The sequence below is a fragment of the Fundulus heteroclitus genome, unplaced genomic scaffold (genome assembly GCF_011125445.2).
Source record: "Fundulus heteroclitus isolate FHET01 unplaced genomic scaffold, MU-UCD_Fhet_4.1 scaffold_52, whole genome shotgun sequence".
NCBI classification, from domain to species: Eukaryota; Metazoa; Chordata; class Actinopteri; order Cyprinodontiformes; family Fundulidae; genus Fundulus; species Fundulus heteroclitus.
Window position 1 is genome coordinate 348,431 of NW_023396945.1, and position 19,529 is coordinate 367,959.

The following is a 19,529-nucleotide window of genomic DNA, read 5'->3' on the forward strand; positions in this document are numbered from 1 at the left end:
TTTTAAAATTTAAAGTTAGCAAGTAGTCAGGAGGCATTTTATAACCAGTTCATTCAACAAAAGCTGTTTCATCACCAAGCTAAATTGTTGCAAATGAGTTCCATAATGGTCATTTATTTCTAGCGTGTAGCTCCTGTGAAGCACTGGTTGTTGCAATATGCCCTCACTGCATGTGGGACATGATGACACAGAATTGATTCTGACAAGTCCAGAGTTACATTAATACTCATAAATAATCAGAGAAAACCCTCACACGAACACCACTTTCTATAAAGGCAGCACAGCAAGTGGACTGGAAACATCATCTTGCAGACTTGTGTGAAGGGATGTTTCCTAATACTCTGAGCTACCAACGTGCCAAAAAGAGTGTTTCTTGGTACAGATTTAGAGGTTTGCATGGAAATGGGTACACGTAATCTTTATATATGTGAAAACTTGGTTAAGATAAAACTAAGGGTAACTGTGCCATCTAAATATTCTCAAAAAAGCAATCAAAAAAAAAATCTATATTTACACTTATGTAAATTTGTCTAATTATCTTTGATTCTCAGAAACAAGGGAGATTGATGGTTCATGACAGGGACGCTATTTTGAAGCAGCGTACGAGTTGTCATATTTTTGACACGTTTGATTGACTCGGGTTTCTGACGTTGTTGCTCTGATCACTTCCGAATATCCAGGTGACGAGACATCTGGGAAGAACTGGTACAGAAATCTCATTCCGTCAAATCAGACGTATTTTATTTCATCGTTATCGGGTCACGTAGCTGTCACACTCTAAATTTGCAGCGTTTTACTCCACCTAATGCTGAGTGTCTGGGAGTAGTGGAAGGCGATTATAGTGGATTAGTGTCGGTAGTGAATGATCAAGCGGCAAATTATTCATTTGATTACAAAGGAGCAGGACAGAAATGGCTCCCTAATTAAATGAGTTGTTTAATTGATTTGAGAAATTGAGGTGCTGCCTGTCAAAATTAGTTGTATTAAGCAGATTAAGGAGCAGGGGAGTAAACATGTTATTGTTTTGGAAGTGGTTGGGCCCAGCTGGATATTAGATAGAGAGGCATAACTAAGTGACCGAGGGAAACCAAGGTCAAAGCCCCAGAGAAGGAAGAGATAAGAATGTGTCCAGACAAAACCTGTTTATAACACAAACAGATAAGCTTTGTAGGAAAGGTAGAAACATACATTTGTTCAGACACTTATATTAAAAACCCATGCAACTGTATATAACTGTAGTATGGAATGCTATACAGGTGTATTCAGTGCTAATCTACAGACTAACTTTCTCGTTGGCATGAATGTAGGAATTTTTTAAAGGTTTTTCTTCAAACTTCTCTTTTAGCATAGACAAATAATGCAACATACATTTTTAAAACAGGAATAAGGGACACATAAATTTGTTTTTAATTTTTTTTACTTACTTATACTTATAAATCTAAATATACACTACTATCAATCATTGGTTAAGTTCTTTAGGGACTTTTTTAGCCATCAACAAGCTTCTGACATAATTCTACCTATATATTTATCAATCATATCTTCAGTAATGGTAGCGTTTTATGAAATTGACTGGTTTCCTTCACAGAATGATCTTGGAAGCGTAGTCCATAAATTTCCAGGTGGGTAATGTAGACACTTAGAATGTGGGCCTGCTTTATGCAAATTAAGTTTAAGTTTAGGTGATCTATTATGAAAATTCCCCTTTTGCACATTTCTTTATTTCGATTTGGGTCTCTACTGCCTCTAGAAACAGTTCAACCACACAAAAAAAACAATATTTGGCTACTTTTGGCAATAAGCAAATTTTTTGTTGTTGTTGAGGCGTTTCTCAGGTTTCTGCTAAAGCGTGGTCCATACTGACAGAATATGGTGCTAACTAATCAAATGTGTAGACTAGGGTCTCTTGCAGATTGACCATGGTTTTTATTTTTAAAAATATGTTTTTGCATTATTTTCTAACTGAACAATCATGTGACTTAATGTTTTAATCGTGTTGTATACCATCAACCTGTCATGAACCTCAGATGAAAATTTGCATTCATAAATAAGCCTGGCACATTTCCATGATAGTTTGTAAATAAATAATATGTCTAATAGTATGGAATTTTCCATTTTTTAAAACAAAATACCAGCCAGAATGTCTATAGACAGCATTTGGTTTCTCTGCAGCTTATTAAAGGACACTAAACCAGCAATTAGTCGGGGCGTATGTATATATTTAAGGCAGTACGTAATGTCTAGACCTGCTGTGCAGAGAAACCAACCAGATCAACACTGGTGTACCCAGTTATTGTGAAAACTCAATGCATTTCCATGAAAAAGGCAGTGTTCAACTGCATCATTAAAAGAAGTGTTAATCAATGTGACATTTATGCACATTATGAATGTACGTATACTTCTGATCAGAACCTTACATGTAAGGAAACATTTCTGATCTAGCCAGCTTTAGACTGCAACAGCCAGTCGTCTGAAATGCATTTCTCTTTTTAAATCAGTCAATTCATAGTTGGCATGTGACAACTTCCATGTGACTTTTCAAGTGTGGACCTTGAGATTTGATGAAAAGAGTCGGAGAGTTTTGTTCTAACAAACACCATTAAACCAGTTGATGAAAGCATTCTTTTTACTCTGTAAAAGTCAGCCTGAATGAATGAGGGCGACATTTTTTCATTTATGCTTTAGAGAGGCATCTCATCTGCAGTACTGCGTGTTGGAAGGACAACACTGCTTCGAAGGGGCCTGGCTGCTTAACCTTTGTTACATTATTTATCATATACATGTATGTTTAATGACTTGATTGCACAAATGTCTTTTGTCTTTTGCACGTGGAATGTTTTTGATCACGTCTGCGCATGATCCCGGCGTATCAATGTTTAATGCTTAATTCTGTTCCGCTCTCAGGCGGGCCAAGTGATGTGCCGGAGGATGGTGTGCGACTGCGACAACCCCAACGCCGACCTGTTCTGCTGCCCCGAGTGCGACCCCCGCCTGAGCAGCCAGTGCCTGCACCAGAACGGCCTGCTCACCTACGGCAGCGGCGACACATGGGTGGAGAACTGCCAGCAGTGCCAGTGCCTGGTGGGTATATTGCCATTTTGTGAATTATCCAACTCAGGAGTCTGCCGTTTTCATCAAAAACTGATATCTTGGGGTGAGAACGTAAAAAAAAAAAAAAAAAACACATAAGTGTTTTATCCGTGTGCCGCAGCGCCCACACAAGGAATGCAACAAATACCTCGGTCTCCATGGAAATGCTGATCAAGGGGAGATGTGTGGTGGAAAGAAAGTCAAGGAGAAATATTTTGCAGGAATAGAGTGATTAAGAGGTGAATGGGAAGGTTGCAGCGATGAGAAAAGGAAGATTGGTTTTTGGGTGGTGCAAAAAAAGAAAAAGAAGAATGGGAGTGATTGCTTTGATTTGTGTGAATACAAAGAACCATCTTTGCCGTCGTCCACATTGATAGAATAACTTTTACTGAGGCTCCTTCCAAGGTTGAGCATGCGTGGGTTTCTACAGCATTGAGTGTTTGGGAATTTACAGGATATATGGTCTTGTTGACTTAGGAGCCTTTGCTGAAAGTGAGTTTCTCGTATTTTCTAGTGTCCTCTGCCGTCTGAGACCACCTATGCTTTATGCCAAAGAAAATAACACAGTGTTCACCTCATGAAGCTCTCACAATAAGACATACCGTATTGACTATTTACTTTTGTGTTCCCATCTTCTGTTGCACTGACCTTTTCCGAGGGGAAACAGTTTGCAAGTGTTTCCCAATAAAACTGACAAAACCAATAGATCTTTTCAGTCCGAGTTGCCCCTCATACCCTCTGGCCATTTGCATACTATGGCTGTATACAGTCTCTTGCAAAAGTATTTATGCCTCTTGATCGTTTTCACATCTTAGCATGTTGCAGCCACGAACTTGGATGGGGATTTTAGGTAATAAACCGACAAAAGAAAAAGTACATAATTGTGAACTGAAATGGTTGAAAGTGTGAATGATGCAGGGTTTGGTGCATTTTTTAAAACTATAAATCTATAAATGATTCATGTATTCAGTCTCCTTGTGCGCTGGATATGTGTAACCCGATTTTGCGGCAACATTTACGTATCCATTCTAATACATTAATATGCTTTTATCTAAGGATGGCACTCCAGTCAACTGGTGGGTTTTTGGCCGGCTGTGTCCTTGGTCAGCCACAGCTGATTCTCATGGCTGACTCACCTCCTCAGCATGTCATCTAGCTCTGCAGACTTTTTTCATTGAACCAGTCATGTGTTCATGTGTTTTGAATCAGAGCAACATTTAAAAGATGCAGGAAGTGGCTCTTGAGCACTGGCTTTGGGTACCACTGATAAACCATCCTGTTTTAGCTCCGGTTGTACTCTTGCCCTTCTGGAAGTTCAACCTATGCCCCAGTCTTAAGACTCCTGCAGCCTCTAAGAGGTTTTATTCTAGGATTCCCATCAATTCTGACCGTACTCCCTCTCCCCGATAAGAAAAATTGCATTCTCTCAGACTTGCTGCCACAAGTAGCACCATGATGTGCAGTGTTAAATGTCCTTCACACATTGCGTGTTGGCTGAGAAGTTCAATTTTAGTCTCATCTAACCAGAGCACCTTCTTCTCGCCACACTTGTGTGTCGTCCACAAGCGAGAAGCGCCCGGACAAAAGGGCTTGGACTCGCCGCAGCTCCTCCAGTGTTACCGTGGACCCTTTGGATCTTTCTCCGATTAACGATTTAAACCATCCACCATGTTCCTTCAACCTTACAATTGTATGCTACTTTGTGTCGATCTGTTCCATAAAATTCTTATAAAATACATTGAGGTTTCTGGAACGTGACATCGTGTATGAAAGGTTGGAGCGATATGAATGAATGGCGATTATACCATTCTAATTCTGCTGAGTTTGGACAGTCACTTCATTTTCCAGGTGCCTAGAAAGCATTTTATTTTGAATCCCAGACAAGCACTTGTCAACTTGCTTTCCCCCCCCCCCCTTCTTTTTTCATTCACTCTCAGTCGCCTTTAATAACAACCATACTTGTGGCTTAGAGACTGTGACGTGCTCTCCGGTCTGACAGATTTAGGCACCTTGCCTCCCGAGTGCTCTCCTATATTGTGCTGCCGTCCTGCTGCCTGAACCTCGAAGGGCTGCTCTTTGGATTTCTTACAGCGCACCATTACAGGAGCGCCTGAAAATCACAGCGCAGCTGAGAGCCAGCGGGGAAGCACTCTCGGCTGAAAATGAGATCGCTCTGCTTCGCTCCTGCCGCAGCCATGCTCACTGCAGGCACTCGTATGTGTTGACACAAACATATTTGAGAAGGCAAGACCCGCCTGTCACGACAGCAGGGCACACATGCAGTGTAAACACCGGAACGTACACAGTGTACACATGTTTGAAAATGTCACCGCACCTATCAGCAAGTCAGCGCGCAGCCTGCAGACGTCCAGGTAGTGAGCGTGCCGAGACATTAAAGACGCTCAATTAAAGTTGCGCACGTGCACTCCAGCACTTGAAAGAGAAGGCGGCCCATGCGTTCCTCGTACCAAGGCTCCGGTAGCGTGACAGGGACGGGAAATGAACCTTGAATGCTGCTACACTTAGCAGAGCAATGGCTGTCCAAACTCAGCGGGGACCCTAAAAGACACAGCGACAGCAGGCAGATGGGCAAAACATGTTCTCAAGACCGAGATGTAAATTATTCTACCCTAAGCGCATTTCATCATTTTGAAACCCAGTATACGGACTCTGTAGGCCGTGTGCAGGTACAGTACTGTGAAAACGTATTTGCCCCCTTCCAGGTTTACTTGTGGTTTTGCTCTTTTGTCACACTTACCATTTTTCAGACCATCAAAAAAATTTAATTTGCGACAAAGATATCCAGAGTAATTACAAAAGCTGTTTTCTGATGATGATTTGATTTGGAAAAAGGCAAACCAAACCATTCTTGCCCTGTATGAAAATATAATTACCTCATATTTACATTAGAATTTGCTCACCTGCTTTGACTCACATACGAACTTAAGTGTCATCCCATCCTTAATCCACAGAGTTCAATATGACGGTCCACTATTTGAAGCTATAACAGCTTCAACTTTTCTGGGTTGGCTGCCCACAAGGTTCTGGGGTGTGTTTATGGGTGTTTTTGATCATTCCTCCAGAAGTGCATTTGTGAGGTCAGACACTGATGTTGGACAAGCAGGCCTGGCTCTCAGTCTCCGCTATAATTAATCCTAAAGGTGTTCCATCGGGTTGAGGTCAGGAGGTGCAGGCTAGTCAAGTCCATCCACACCAGACTATCTCATCCATGTCTTTATGGACCTTGCTTTGTGCACAGTCATGTTGGATAAGAAAGGAGGCAAACTGCTGGTATGCTGTAGCATTCAGAGGTCCTTTCACTGGAACTACGGGGCTAAGCCCATGTCCTGAAAAACAATCCCACACTAGAATGTTGAGACTATGGAGTATTTAGGAGTGATGATATGGCATCCTATCACAGTCCCACACTGGAATTCACTGAGCTCCTGAGAGAGACCCGTTCTTTACAAGGAGACAGTGGGAGAGTAGTTGATTTATCCCTCAACAGTGTTGTAAAAGACTCTTTGCAAGTTAGCATAAATATGTAATGTTATTTATCTGTTTTAGCACAAAGTCTGGGATACCCAAAAAAAGTCAAAAAACAAAGCAACTGGACTTGTTTTCCGTAGTTAAAGACGTTTCGGTTCCTCTCCAGGAAGCTTTCTTAATTCAAAAAGTCTGGAGTAATGATGAGTACCAAGCTTTATACTACTGCCAAACAAAGGCCTTGTAATGGCTTAGACAACACGCAAATTCAACAGAAACAGGTCCACCCCCTTAGTAATGGCCGGTCGTTAAAGCCATTAAGCCAGCAGATTGAACCAAAACTGGTCCACTCCTCTGTAACGAGGAGTCGTTAGGGTTGTTGGCTTGGCTTAAAGGAGCAATGTTTTGATCACCCATATGAGGGTGAGAATTGAGGTGATGACTGGCCGGAATTAATTCTATAGCTGTATTGTAAGTTTTTGAGAGTTGGAACCTAAGGTCTCCTCCTCTGCATGTTATCTAAGCCATTACAAGGCCTTTGTTTGGCAGTAGTATAAAGCTTGGTACTCCACATTACTCCAGACTTTTTGAATTGAGAAAGCTTCCTGAAGAGGAAGCGAAATGTCTTCAACTACGGAAAACAAGTCCAGTTGCTTTGTTTTTTACTTTTTTTAGAACGACCATGACCTGGATGACTGAGAATCTTCACCAGCATAGTCTGGGATATTTCGCATAGCTTTATCCCATAATAAATTAAATCATCGATTTTGTATATCCTGAGGTTATCTTAGTGTGATGTTATGTGTTTTAAGGCCTTAAATATTGAAATATGACAAGAGACCAAAAAGCATAGTTTCAAGAAATTGGTAAGGGGGCAAATACCTTTTCGCAGCACTGTAAGGGGGACATTGCTGATTTTCCACCCTGGTAATATCAAGGGAGCATTAATTTTCATTAACATGCTTGTGAGCTGTGCTTAAGGTCAAAGCACATAGAAACATGATTGTTTGAGCCAAATACCCAGGCAGAGATAAATGTCACCAGTTTTAATCTCTTGGAGCCATTTATTAGCATTCACCCTTGCACAAAGTGAAACAGTTGCATGGTCCCGTGTAAGAAAGAGGAGATGAAATCTCAGTGAGATGCAAAGAACCCTAAATGAAAAGCCCTAGAAAAATAACAGCCCTGCTAAATGTTGCAGAGAGGCCAAAGCCAGCCCTCGGTGTTAGCTTGATAAAGTTTCCACGCTGGGAAAATTCTTTCCTCATTGTGTACCAGATCTCAGCTCCTGCCTGTGGGTAAAGACTGCCACTCAGGGGGGATGGATCTCCCTCTTTGAGTGTTTGCACAGAACACAGACATGAGTCGTGGGCATTAGCGCAGTGGGAGTCTGTGTTCTTTATAGATAAACTAATTTACTACAACTTTTCTGAAATGCTGATCTGGGCGATTTTCAGCGATATTAAATACCCCCAGTGGGACTCTAGCATCGAGCTTCAAACCAAGTGTCTGTGCTTGCATCTTCTGGCTTCTGCTGGGTTTTGTGTATCATGACTAATAAATGTCTGTGGGACGTGTCACTGGTGTCAGTGTGGGCAGAAGTAGGTCAGGCCAGGGCGATAAAGCACAAAGGTACTGGGCAGAGGTTTGCAAAGACAGACAGAATAAATGATGTGTTTTCTCAAGCCAATCGAAAACTGCAGCGGGATAAAAATCCAATACAACGTTCCCCGCTCAGAGTTGGCCGCGAGATTAATACGAGAACAACAATAAGACAATTAGAAAGCTGCAGCCCGTACCTCCCCAGTCTGCAGAAAGTGCTGACTTTGTTGAAAGATTGCTTTGCTCATGTATTTTTTATTTTTCGGTACCGTAACATCTTTTTTTTCCCCCCCATGAAGTCGTGATGTTTTCACTGGCATGCTAATGCACAGGGTCAGGAAAACCGTGTGTATTTGAATGAATTACTGGTTTAGTTAATTTAGGTAATAGATTAATTTTTTCTGACTATTTCTAAACTGTGTGACATTCTCTCCATCTACCCGCCGCAGCAGGGGCAGGTGGACTGCTGGCCTCTGCCGTGCCCGCCCGTGGACTGCGAGTTCACCATGGTGCCAGAGGGCGAGTGCTGCCCCCGCTGTGTCACTGACCCCTGCCAGGCAGACACCATCCGCAACGACATCACCAAAACGTGCACGGACGAGCACAATATCTCACGCTTCAGCGGCTCCTCCTGGATTAAACACGGCACAGAGTGCACCCTGTGCCAGTGCAAGGTGAGCTGCCACAGCGTGGCGAGCGCAAACTGTAACAATCCGCTTATTTCCCGTTGAGAAGCCGGTGTGCTGCGGCGCAGGTTTCAGGCCACAGAGGCGGTTTGTGCATTTTTATGACCTCGCTGCGGTATTTAATAGACCGACACGCAAAATTGGGGTCATGAAGTTCAAAGATTATTTTGATACCAGCCAAGAAATAAAAGGACTCCCAATTCCAATATCCCTGTGTAGAGTGGATATTTGTAGAGAGAAACTATCAGATTATACTTTAAAAAAGCACTCTTAATTATTTATTGACTACTAAAGAGGCAACCCTTCCTGTATTCTAATAAAGGGATCTCACGGCTTTCTGAGCTTTTTGAAGGTTTTTCTTTTTTTTTTTTCTTTAAACCCGCTGCTCTGTCCAGTTCTCGTACCTGACCATCAGAGCGTGTGTGAGAAGTTTAGAGAAAAGAAGAAATGTCAAGTCTGAAAAAAAATGTATCAGATGAGCATCTGAAAGTAAAGTTTTCACCTCATAATGCTAAGTTATTTCTGTCTTTCCAATCTCGGTGTCTGTTTTAGTGTTTTTTCGTTTATTTTATTCAAGTCAACAAAAGTGATTGGCAAGAAAGTGTCAAAAGATGCAGTTTTTATAATGGGTTATTTGCTAAGGTTTATGTAAGGTGTAGATGCAACACTGATTTAGAGATCAGGAGCCTTTTTTACATCTGAATGATTTATCACTCAGAGTTAAGTGGCTTAGCAAGCAAAAGAAAACATTCTGCCAGAAATGATCATGCCCCATACACCTCATGAATGGAAAGAGAGGAAACAGAAAAGCAGAGGATGCTTTAGCCCTCGCTAAGGCCTATAGCTCTCTTTTTGGAACAGCTAAAAGAACCAAGATCATATCTGTAGAAAACAATGCTCTTTATTAAGCTTCTTGCAACTTTTATGCATGTTTATTTTAAACATGGGGATAAGAAAGTTATTCGCTGTTATCACTGCAAGTCAGGTGAAGGTATGAGCATACTCCTGACCTCTTTAGGGTACTTCCCACCTTTGCTAAATAAATGAATTAAATATTAAGTATTTGTTAATGAATTATGAAGATACATAATGAACATTATATTTTTGATATCAGACTGTAATTCTGCTGATTGTAATTCTGACACCTGTTTGGCTTTGCTGATGCTTAGGAAATATGGCAGACCATGACCCCTGATTAAACCAAAATAATTCTGACCAACCTCGCTTTTTGAGTAGCATAATCACATTTATGAAAATTCAGGTACGAAACAACAAAAATTGCAGAATTATGGAATGCCAAAAGGACAGAATGGCCCGCTCTTACTGCCAGCATTGGAAACAAAGCATTGCCTGATTGCTTTAGTCAAAAATTAACCAGCCAGCACTTTACCACTTCTCACTGAAAACAGCAGATTAACTTTAGATTCATTGTTGTGCTTCCCTCGGGGAAAATTTGGTAGTTTTTGTCAAACACTTTACACCAGGAATGTAACGCCACATTAATACCCGCTGAGTTTTTTTTACTGACAAATGCCTTTGCTGCTTTCTACCAGCAGCTCAGGCACACACTACTGTTATGTCTAATCGTACGCCCGCCACTGTGACAAGATCAAAATATTCCCCCAACTTCATAAATGTAGATACATTAGTGCTATGCTAATGCTAGCATGTTTACGCTGTGTTATAATGTGACTTGCTGATTGTTCAGCTCCGATCCTAGCATGTTCCAATGAGGATCCAGTTAATCATGTAGAGACAAAACTTAGAGAAAACGATGTTGAACTGAAACCTGATAGTAATTTATGCCAAGAGACTAAGCTGCCTTTGGCCCTAAACTAGGATATTAAACTGCTTGATTAGCCCATTTAATTAATCCTCATATTTAAGTTAGACCTCAGTAGACATTGTTATTAACAGATTTCACCTTTCAACCATATTTAAAAAGAATCACAGAATTGCTCGGCAGAACATGAAGCTTAGCATTAACCAAACGTCATCTTTTGCCCAGACGTGTCCAATTCTTACATTTCACATTTGGCATCTGGGGTGTTCATAGATTAGCTGTTATGTGGTAGTGGGGGGTGGGGGTGGGGGGGGGGAGGTTCTTCTCCTCTCACAGACGGTTTACAAGATGTCAAAGTGCAATGTAGCTTTAATGACAAACCGTAAAAAAGAAATGTACCTTTATAACGTTCTGGTCGGGAGGGTGGCAGAGTGCACATTGTGCAAAGTTAGCATGGTAGGCCTCATAGGTCACATGAACACAGAAGAATATATAAAGGGTTTGACAGTTCAATGAGTTTGTTGTTGCACCAGATGTTGAGTGCGTTATCTCACTGATACAGAGCCAGTTGACCAAGGACAGGAACCAGCTTCTTGTTGAGTCAACGAAGGGGATTCTGCTTGCTCAATATATTTTCAAAGACACCTATTTATTGAGCAACCAGAATTGATAAGATCCTCTCTGCAGCAAATGGATGGGGAGACAAAGAAGACGAAACAGAAAAATTTAATCAAGAAGAAAAGTAAGCACTGGAGTCAGGGGTGCCGACCGCAGTTTTGGGCCCCATGACAAAACAATCATAATCATCCCGAAAGCTTGTATAAATATATCACATTTTTTTTTTGGGGACCCCTGTCAGTCAGGGTCCCTTGGGATTGTCTTAACTGTCCCCCCTATATGCCGCCCCTCACTGGATTATACCCATTTTTGTTTCTTAAATAAGTGTCTGCTACCTTTGATTTTCTTTATTACATGGAAATGAAAATAATACTTGTTTTCTCAGAATATTAATTAAATTTTTTGTTTATTTTTTCAGAATTCTTTTATTGTCATTTTGCAAGAAAGCACAACAAAATTGAAAGAATAGCAACTCTCAAGGGTAGTGCAAGTAAATAAATAATATAAATAATATGTATATCTAAAAATGTTGTAGAAACAGAAAAAACTGGGATATTAAGGGAAAAACTAATAAATAAGTGATGATCAGGATTTGGATGAGATTGCGTTGTTCAGGGAAACAACAGTTCTTGGGTAGAAACTGTTTTTTTAGTCTGTTAGTTTTTGACTTTATTGCCCTGAAATGCCTCTCTGAGGGCAGGAGTCTGAAGAGGTGGTGGCCGGGGTTGTAGGGGTCCCTGATGATGCCATAGATCTCCTCCAGAGATGGAAGAGAGCAGCCAGCCAGTCTCTGGGCCGTGTTTACGACCCTCTGGAGCTGCTTATTAAGTGTGACTCAACACGTGAGCTATTATTGCTACAGGTTAATAGCACAGAGGAGTCAACATTTCTGTCATTATTACATTTCAGATATTTTAAATTCACTTTTGTAATTGTTGACTAACAAAAGCCTATCCAAAGTTTATTTAACTATTCTTTCTAAGCACACAGAGAAGGAATACTTTAAATTTGTTAAAGTAATAAGTGTCCTTTAAGTGAACAGGGTATCACTGAAGTGTTTTGTGGATAGGCCAAGTGTCCTTTCTTTTGATGATGACAAGAATGGTCACCCTTTATAGGTTTTAGCTCAGGGGATACAGCCGTTATGACTTTACTGACTGGTGAATGAAATGAAATGAAATGAAAATAATAACAAATCAATAATAAATCAAGTCATCTGCACATCTGAAGTTCATCGACGTACTTAATGACTGATCAAATATAAAGTTGAAGCTATATGAGGTATGCCACCTCTTGTAGGTTTGTCAGAACAATAAATATGTTGATATAATGTAAACAACAAAAAGTAATACCATAATGATACTCATTTAGTTAACTCAGTTATTATAACATAATAAGGAACTTCAAAACTCTGGCACCATGGCAAGTACGCCCAGAGAAAAGCCTTTGTGACGGTCATCATCCAGTATCGCAAACCCAAATGTGCTTTTTGCAAATATTCTGCCTATGAAGAAGCTAAAAGGGAAAGGCTGGAGGAATCCACCCTGATCATCATTTTTTTTATTATTATTAACAACTACAACCACAATATTATTATTAATAATAATTTATTTCTGCTCTTTATTAGAAATACCCATGTGCCTTCAAAATACATTGCTGTGGTGTCGATAACACAATTAAATATGAAGTTTTATCTTAGTGTCGTGTCGAGTTTAAGATTTTTATATCCTGATAGCCCTGCTCTATAGTGAGTTTGCCCTGCACAGAGCTCCTGGAGCCTTAATGAGCTCTTTAAAAAAATATATCCTTTATCAAAAAAGAGGCATAAAGCATGGAAACAGAAACAGCTGCTGACCTCTCCTCTATATCCTCTTTCTCAGCTTCAGAGTAAATGTTCCTCTTCGCTGTGCTGAAAGAGCAGCCATGTTGGCGCAACGCAGAACTCTCAACATTTTTAGCATTTTGTCAGCAACTGAGGCATATAACATTTCAAACAGTAATCTGTGCAGGTAATATTCTTCCAAAGGCGGGTATAAATCATTTGCCTTGGCTTTAAAACTAATCCACTCATCCTTTCTACGTACCCGACAGTGATCCTCTTATCAGAAACAAAGGATGTGGCAGTATTTCGCCAAGGAAGCCTTTAAGAAGAGATTTACATTAAATTGACAGTCCTTTGTGCACGCGGCTTTGAACTGACATGTAGTTTTGATTTGGTCCTGATGATGGTGATCTGTGACTTACCGGGCATGCACATTTAAATTCTGGGCAGAGGATTGCCTCCTTGGATCAGTTGGTAGTAAAATGACAACCGGAGAAGCTCTAAATGTCAGATTGTGCACTGGGGGAATACACAATCTGCTCGGTCTCACAACGAGTTTGCCTAGGGTTAAAGTATGACTCTGACCTCTTTCTCTTTTCTCTCCTTTTTACAGAATGGACACATCTGTTGCTCAGTGGACCCGATGTGCCTTTAGTCCTTGGCAGATCTAAAGGCACCTGTACAGTGTTCTCCATGTAAAAAAAACAAAAAACGTAACACAGCCCCTGTGTCTCCTCACTGTCCTCTTCACGGGCCTGGGTCAAGTAGTGTTTGCACTGTTCGGCTTGGTTTTTGACCTGCTGAGCCGGATGACTGGAGGTTACAATTCAGGTCACAGATAAACGTACATCTTTGACATTCAGGTTCTGTCTCTTCTCTCTCTCTCTCTCTCTCTTTTTTTTCTTTTAAAGCTCTTATTGTATGTTGCATACATCTGCTCCACCCATCTGGTACTTTGTGCACGTTAGGTGTTAAAAGCAACCTGCAAAACAGTCTGTGACCTGCACCTGTATCCTCAGATCCTTTATGCCAAATGCAAACAGATGATGGACTACAGTTCCCTCAAACCCATGTTGCACCTGCTCAAAGTGACCCTTTGAGGATTGCAGTCTACCCACTCCAAAGCATCGCTACATGAATCTGTAAGATATTACTATTACTGGCATGACTGTGCTTGATGTCCAGACATTTTTGCTGATTTCTATGATAACGATGATTATGAAAACAATACCTTAGATAGAGTGAAAAACCATTAGCATAAGGTTCTGTTGCCACTTTAACAGTTGTCTATATGATGTGGTGCTTTGTAGCATTTTGCATTTCATCTCTTTTTGTATTTTTTTCCAAGCTTGTTACGGTGTTATGGTGAAATAAAGTATTTCCATTTACATTTAAGTTTTGGCTTGACTCATTTCATTCTGTTGTGTGTAAAACCGACCACTTGTGAATTGTAAGTAGCATATTTCTGGTTCACCAATTAACTCGTAAATCATACCACTCACCAACTGTAATACACGTTAAATAATATTCTGTGGATATAATCATAAACTAATCAAAGTGAGGTTTAACGCTGTGTTGGCTGAAACATTTGTTCCAGTGGTTTTCATTGTAACTGATACTGATCAATACATGCTTAGGCTATTATCCCGCAACCTTAACGTCTGTGCCAGAGCTACACTGCAACATTTATTGTTGTTACACACAGTGCTTTAAGTGGACGGTACAGAGCGGTACACAGTACCGGCACAAACTTTGACCTCTCAGTGTACCGGGACTTATTTCAGGGATTTCTACCAGCATCCCTGCCCCCTGACGAGCTCTCCACAGTTTACAGCTTGTAGCATATTTGTTTTTTGTTTTGGCACACAACGCTTGCCGTACATTCAAGTGGAAGCAGGCACTTTTCATGCGAGAGGGAAAGCAGAGAAAAATTATCGTGGCTGTGATGTTTACCTGGTTCCAAGATGCTCCAAGAGGACCTGAACTGGAGCAGAGTTGAAAGATAACTCTGAACAGTCCTTCACTACACAAGAAAACAGAGGTCAGACTCAGCTGTCATCAGCGCATCCAACAGGGAACCTGCTGCTGCACAAACGGCTCGGTAAGACCAGGGGCGGTGCTAGCCATTTGGGGGCCCCTGAACACAAATGCTGTGTGGTGCCCCCCACGTGGAAATTAATAAGATTACAGGATTTGTCAGTGTGTATTTATTTGCAAAATAACTTCTCAATATTGATGTTTCGAAAATAAAATCCTGGGGGAAAAAATGACATTAATTTTGTATCAACAATGGTGCACATACTTCCACACAAGATAACTGTGTTTCACCTATCAAGGACGAAAATCAGCAAAGATGATATATCTTAAGTTGGATTAAAATGAGGAAACAGATAAAGTACAATGAACAAAATGCAACAATGGGCAGTGTAATACAGAACTAGGACTCATCCTATAAAGTGCTCTTAGAATAAGACTTATCTTTTTTTTGTCCTGTTTTCACATGTTGTATTTGTTTGATGAAAGCCCCTAAAAACATCATTAATGTCAGACTTTCCAGAGGAAACTGACCAATGTGATCATGACAAGATTTGCTTTACTGAGGAAGATTCATTAAGAGCAATTCATTAAAACCAAAGATCCTCCAAATCTGCAGAACTTCTGCAAATTATTGTAGATTAACATTTTAGTACTGCTGATATATGATAACATGCTTTAAATATTGTTATTTTAAATATGTCATTATTATGACTGCTGTAACTATGATTTTACTCTAACTAGATTGAGATATGCACATTTGCAGTTGCCCCTTTTCAAGAAAGCCGTAGCTTTATTTGTTTAAATTAGGTTCCCTGTGGTTTTGGATGTTTTTTTAAAAGATTAAACTTTTGATGGGTATGGAAGATCATAGATGTCCCGTTATCTAGGAACAGCTGCATGAGCAAGTCCTGAGGAAGTAGCCAAGAAATTAAGAGGTGATGCACGACAACCTCTCCATTGTCACTGTTGTAGTAGCTCTTATTGACTGACAAGCATTTTACTGTGTTTCTCTGCCACACCAAGATATTTTTGTTTGTAAGTGACGACATTACATATACAGAGATACTCTCCTCTTTGTTTAGGGCATAAATACCAACTCTTTAAAGACTGGCCTAGTTCTCTAGTTTGATCCACTATATAATTTAACATAAATAGGACCTCAATAGACATGTTTCTGTCTACAACACTTCGTCTTTCAAGCATATTTAGACAGAATTTCCCATGAGCATGGTGGAACTGCTCAACAAAAACATGAAGTATAAAGCTAGCATAAAACCTTGCTGTTTTTTTTTTTTTTTTTGTGCAGCAAAAACATTTAATAAAAATAGAACAAAAAAACCTAACCTTCCACATTTTGCTTAAATTTTGAAGGACTCTTAATCAGCATATCAATATCAAGCCACAGTTTTATTAAGTTTGTGCTCTGTAGTAGAGTCTGTACTCCTGAAAGCTTAATGAGCCTTTTCCCAAAATGCTGAATTAATCCTTTACATAAAACTGTGGCACGGATCTTGGAGATTCAGAAAGCTATTCAGAGAGAACAGCTGTTGACCTCAAATTTGGTAGCCTCTGGCTCAGCAACAGCATCAGTTCTATTCTACACTGTGTTAAATGAGCAGACGTGCAACACTTGCAGCATTCAAAGCCTGTCTGAGAAACTGAGAGAAAACATATTTTGGTTCAGGCAATCAAGGCGGTTAAAGGTCTCGTATTGTTAGACTGATCAGTAATTTGGACAGAAATCTATGCAGGGAATATTCTACCAAATGTGAGTGTAAATTGTTAGGCCATAAACAGAAAACGGTGCGCTTGGTCAGTGACACACACAGTAACCTCCCCTAATGCCTAATAGGACTTTTATTGACAGTTTTATCTTATGTAATGTACACCCAGTTTGTGTTTATTGACTTTGTGACCAATTTTCTGGTCAAAGTGTGATTGTTGGACGTACTAAGCACTAGCTTGCACCAACTTATCAGCTGGTAAAAGGCTAGCGTTATCGTGAACAAACTCATTTTCTAGTATTGACCTAGGACACAAGGCATCGACATTAACATCATGATACTGGGTGATTTTTGCCATCCTACCATTTCTCATGTCATCCTGTGGAAGAAGTTCACTGAAGCCCAACAAACCCATTGTTTAGTTCAAAATGGTGGTCTCTAAAGAATAATAAGGCTCTTTCTACTCCCTTCTTTATCCCAACCAATTGGGTTAAAGTTTCTGACTTACGGTTTGGTTAAAACTGCCCAACTTTTGTCCTGACAATAAGCAACTCAGGATTTAGGATAAGGAAATATTCCACCAGTTTTTTGGGGGCTTTCTGTCTTGGACCATCTCTTGCTATCTTTCAAGATAGACTCCATGCTACAAAAATAATAATAATAAAAATAAAAAAGACTATTTTTGGCTTTGGGTATCTAATTTGAGTCAGTCTTCTGATGTTAGTAACAAGTGTATTTGTAATTAGCTTTCTGCTCAGCCACCAACAAACTACTTCATCCTGGAGATGGCTTCTTATCCCTGCAAAACCTTCTCTCCCCCCTGACCTTACCTCACATCTACAAACATTAACAAACAACGCAATAGGGGACATCTGTATTCCAACGCTCTCCACTCAGATCCGATATTCTGTTGTGATCCTGACATTAAAACTGTTTACCTCAGTTATTATGGCTGAACTCATCAGAGTTGAATCTTTGGACAGAGGACACAGGCAGTAAACAGTGGGTCCACTGAGGCTGCCTGCTGCCTGCCTGCTTTGGTCCAGCAGCTTCTAGCTGGTGGTGGCAACAAGCCAGTGGGCACCTGAGTGGTGGCGGAGCAGAAGAGCAGACCGCTCCTCCAGCTGGCTCCTAAACGTCCAATTTTCCATGGCAGCCCTGAACCCCCCCCAGCAACAGATGCAAAGACACAACAGGGAATCCACTTCTGCGCCTGTCGCATGCTCACATTTAATGACAATACATATACATTTGATTTTAGCTGGAGACAAAAGTGACACAAAAAGGGTCCGTTTTACTTCAGGGAAGAGTTTAAACTTACGACACGCTTTATCAACACTTTGCAGTGACAGTTTTTACCAGTACATTTCTAGTCCCCTCTCTTATTTCATCTAACTCTAATTGGCTTTCAAAAACGAACGGCTGTTTTGAGGGAGGAAGTGTTACTTTTTGCAGTTAAAATGAGAGCTGCATCAAGCATTTATTACTTTTAATGTTTGCTTTGTGTGTTTTATCTATGTACGTAGAATGCTATGAAAGAACCCCGGCCTGAAGTATGGGAAGGTGTAGATCCCTGGACAGCAATACCAAAACAGCTGAATCAAACTAAAATGAGTGATAGGTTAAAAGTCTCTCGGCCTCAAAAGTTAAACAAGAATATCCCCCTGAAACGGTTCCAAAGATCATTGAAATCAAACACTTTAGCAATTAGGTCTTCAATGCTCAGGTTCTTGCAAAAAGACTTCTGAATTTTTTTTATTTTTTGCAGAAAGATATCAAGTGATCTAAATTATTCCTAAACAATCTAACTCCCCAATAAAATTTGAATAAGAAAAATCCCTGGACCGTCTTGTATTTACATTATTATACTTAAATATTAGTATATTATTATAGGCAATGTGTTTTTCATGTAAATTAACCCTTTGATCTGCATTTGATTGACAAAAACTGTTAAGAGTCCCTCTTAGTCCTTGTATTATTCAGATTTTAGTGTTTTGACAACTAATATAGAATGTAAGGATGGGTCGCCTTTGTGCTGGTGGCAAACCTTTTAGCAGTAAATTACAGTAATATGCAGCTCTACATTTAATGTGACTGAGGAACAAGTGGAACACAACCTGCTCCCCTTCATCCACAGTCAGGGAAACATTTTGGCAAACCCTTGGCTGGGGATTCAGCCCTCAGAGCGACTTTCTGGAAGATTTATGCGAGCCTCGTGTTCCTCTGCGGGGTGTCAGACACCTGCAGCAGGAACTGGTGATGAATTCAGTTTCCCCTGCGACCACCAGGGACAGACACCATCTCATGACGGTAGGGGGGAGGGCGCCTACAAGCTGGCTGGGACTGACTGCACTGATAAATTTCACATTGTCTCTGAGAGTCACAGAGCTGTCAGTGCAGAGTGATGGGCCATACCAGGACATGATGCACTGATCTAATTGGAAGAGAGCTCAGAGACAGCAGAGGAGATTCCAGCTGATCTGTAGCTGAGGAGCATCTCCTTTGGGGATATATATATATATATATATATATATATATATATATATATATATATATATATATATATATATATATATATATTTATATATATAGTTATAGTTATAGTTATAGGTGAACAGCAGCACGGTTCTCTTTTTCAAGCCAAAGTCAGCTCTTGCCTTTCATTATATAAGAAAAGTTGC

The 19,529-nt window shown here is 40.3% G+C and overlaps 1 protein-coding gene across 2 annotated transcripts in view; it reads left to right on the forward strand.

Moving 5' to 3' along the window:
- Nucleotides 1–14,477, forward strand: part of nell2a (neural EGFL like 2a) — a 130,199-nt gene extending 115,722 nt beyond the window's left edge. For both annotated transcript variants that reach the window (XM_036132485.1, XM_012864190.3), the window contains exons 18-20: nucleotides 2,905–3,081; nucleotides 8,628–8,852; nucleotides 13,701–14,477. In XM_036132485.1, coding sequence (XP_035988378.1) covers nucleotides 2,905–3,081; nucleotides 8,628–8,852; nucleotides 13,701–13,742 — 444 coding nt within the window. In that variant the 3' untranslated portion in view covers nucleotides 13,743–14,477. The remainder of the gene's footprint in view (nucleotides 1–2,904; nucleotides 3,082–8,627; nucleotides 8,853–13,700) is intronic.
- Nucleotides 14,478–19,529: the final 5,052 nt, after the last annotated feature.